Genomic DNA, 3,041 nt, shown 5'->3' on the forward strand with positions numbered 1-3,041 from the left:
TAGTACAGTGGTAGTATTACTGTAGTACAGTGGTAGTATTACTGACGTACCTAGAAGGATGAGCAGCACTGAGGAAAAGGCCTGAACCAGAGCTTTCTCTCTGACCGACCTCTGCAGCTTACAGCGTCTCTGCAGAAGAACTTCTGGACCTGGACACACAAAAAGACGACGACTGAAACGCAGCAGAACCAAACCATGGGCAGAAGCAGAAAGAGGTTCTGAAACTATTGTTGAAGAACCGAGACAAGACTAAGACTTTATATGATCGTGGTCTCTGCCTCTAAAGGTCTGGTCTGGCCTCTGTACTTCAACTCTATCTACAACAGAAACACAGAAGAGCTGAAGTTCCCATCAGGCTGCTCCTCTGCGTTGTTTGAGCCCCTCCCACTGTAAGACTTAGACAGATTTATTTAGTCATTCTGTACATGAGTGCATACAAAAAGAAATGTTGTTTAAAACAGCTCTAGAGAATTTCATTTTCTTGAAGCGCAGCCTTGAAAACAGTAATAAAAAAATAAAAAAAATAGTAATATAAACATATGAAAGTATATTTACAGTTCTAACAGAGTTCTAACTGTAAGTCACAAATACTGACAGCTCAGCCTGGCTGTGCATCAAACTTATACCTGCAATCAGAGCAGAGAGACTCTACTCTGTCCATTAAAAAGGAGTCATGTTGCATAAGCTTTCAATTCTGCCCTGGATTACAGAGNAACTTATAACTACAATCAGAGCAGAGAGACTCTACTCTGTCCATTAAAAAGGAGTCATGTTGCATAAGCTTTCAATTCTGCCCTGGATTACAGAGCAGGGTGAAAATATAACGTTAACACAATGAAATGCAGCTTCACCACACTGAAGCTACCAACCACAGAAATGTGGCAAGCTAAGCTACAATGAAATGATCTAAGTAGCTTAAAGGTATAGGGAAGGATCTTTTATTTCATTGTGGATCATCTCAATAAGTGGTCCTCATAATTGTCAATCATTCTGGTGATATGTTTACGTAACGCCGTCCTACGTGCTCGTCTCGTTAGCCATCTTTTTTCTGTGCATGCGCATTTCCAGGCGTGTATCTGTGGTGAGCTATGGTTTCAGTCAATCATTGAAGCTCACCTTTCTCTATTTTCTTTGAAAATAGCAGAGAGTCGTAAGAGAAAAAGTGTCTACGAAGTGAGAAAAGAATGGCCCCAGAAGAGGCAGATATATCCCAGAATGCTTTGCGCGGAGAGCTCTCCTCGCAAAACGCTGGGACCCTTTTTCCAACTGGATCCCCGCTCTTTTTCACCCTCATGTCCCTCTGTTTTCGCACAAATTTCACCCTTGCATATTTCTACCTCCTCACCACCTCGGCCGTATCTAGACCCACAGCTAGTTCCTGATGCTCCCTCTTGCGTTTTGTGGCGTGGAATAACATAGCAAAAACCATGCTACAATATTGGGCATAAATCTAAAATATCTGCGTCATACTAGCGACACACTGGTGCGGGAGGATAACCAGCCCGTCAGGGTGAACCATCGGACACTTAAGCTTTATGAGCTATGAGAAGAACAACTTTTACACAGGAGAAATGGGCTTGTGCATGCTCTTTCATTTAATTTTATTTTTTTTGTCTTTTTAAGAAATTAGAGCAAATCCTCCACAATACCTTTAACTACATCCAAACTTCTTTTTTTAAACATCAACCTTCCTTGATTCGAAGTAATTGCTCTCTAGTGATTAAAGAAACAAACAGATCAGTTCCAAATTTCAAATATCAAAATCCAACTTTACTGTTTGGATGTAAATTAAAAATTAAATCTTGCATCTTAGAACCACAACAATATGTCTCAGACTAATGCAGCAACTGTCAGTGAATCAATCAAATGAAGCCACTGTAAATTAGTATTANCTTAGAACCACAACAATATGTCTCAGACTAATGCAGCAACTGTCAGTGAATCAATCAAATGAAGCCACTGTAAATTAGTATTACCCGGTAGTTTTAATTCAATCTTTAATCTACAACATTGCTTTTGATTTGATTCATTTAAAGGGGCTAAATATCCCGTTTTTCATCCTGGATTATGTCGTCATATTTTTTGTTATTCTTGTGTCTTTATCATGTAAATGGAGACATAAAGCAACATTTCCACACACAAAAATGACAAAGAAATTAAAAAGGATCTTCTGCCACGGAGACTAATGCTAAAATAATCGGCACCCGTTTTAAAAACCTTGCATCTATCGATTGATCTGTAGGTTCTGATGTATATTCATGTATTTCAGAACTCCTCCTCACCTGCACAGGTGAAGCTCTCCTCCACCACTGCGACTCCTCTGGTCGTCACTCCATGCTGAGGAAAGCTGAGCTTCATCATGCAACCGAACCGTAACCGCCGCCGGACCCCGCCCTCATCCTCCTCCTCATCCTCCTCTTCTTCACTCGTTAGTTCCTTCAGCTGTTGGATTCCGACACAAACAGGAAGTCACCTGCTAACTGTCACCCGCCTGGACTAACAGGTGAGCGGAGTGTTTCTCACTGTGATGATGTCAGAGGTCCAGCCATTGAAACCCAGGCAGCGATTGGCCAGCTCCACGCAGCGGGCGTGGTTCAGAGGTGTGCTTCTGCCAGACAGGAAGTGAGGAGTCTGTTTGGAGCTCAGCTTCACCTGCAGAGACAAACACTATTTCTGAGAGCCAATCAGAAGTCAGGGCTCTGAGGAAAGGGTCGGTGGTGCAGGTAAACGCCAATCTGAGGGGCAGCTGCTCACCTTGAGAGCAGGCTGGTGGAGCAGTGGACATCCATCTGTGAGGTTCTGGGCTTTGGCGGCGTGAGCAGCAGAGTAGAACTTGATGATGGCGTAGAAACCAGGTGGGTGGAGAGGAGCATTAGGACACACCTTCAACAGGTAAATAGGTCCAAAGGAGGAGAATACTTGAGACAGCTGCTCCTGAAACAACAAACAGTAACATCAGAGTGAGTCTAAAGGCCAATTTATGCTTCTGACGCATAGCCTCTGCAACCGTCAGATCTGTCTCTGTGCGTGACCACGCCCCC

The 3,041-nt window shown here is 43.1% G+C and overlaps 1 protein-coding gene across 2 annotated transcripts in view; it reads right to left on the minus strand.

Annotated features, from left to right (window-relative positions):
• The window catches only part of rdm1 (RAD52 motif containing 1), a 9,175-nt gene that overhangs the window by 2,494 nt on the left and 3,640 nt on the right, over window positions 1-3,041 (minus strand). The window contains exons 2-5 of one of the 2 annotated variants that reach the window (XM_015370451.1): window positions 2,755-2,934; window positions 2,524-2,652; window positions 2,283-2,442; window positions 51-149 (exon numbers count right to left, since the gene is read on the minus strand). In XM_015370451.1, the coding sequence (XP_015225937.1) occupies window positions 51-149; window positions 2,283-2,442; window positions 2,524-2,652; window positions 2,755-2,934 (568 nt within the window). Of the gene's footprint in view, window positions 1-50; window positions 150-2,282; window positions 2,443-2,523; window positions 2,668-2,754; window positions 2,935-3,041 lie in introns of both variants that reach the window. The other variant, XM_015370450.1, reaches the window with a different exon arrangement.

Source organism: Cyprinodon variegatus, unplaced genomic scaffold (genome assembly GCF_000732505.1).
Source record: "Cyprinodon variegatus isolate N-32 unplaced genomic scaffold, C_variegatus-1.0 Scaffold46, whole genome shotgun sequence".
Lineage (NCBI taxonomy): Eukaryota > Metazoa > Chordata > Actinopteri > Cyprinodontiformes > Cyprinodontidae > Cyprinodon > Cyprinodon variegatus.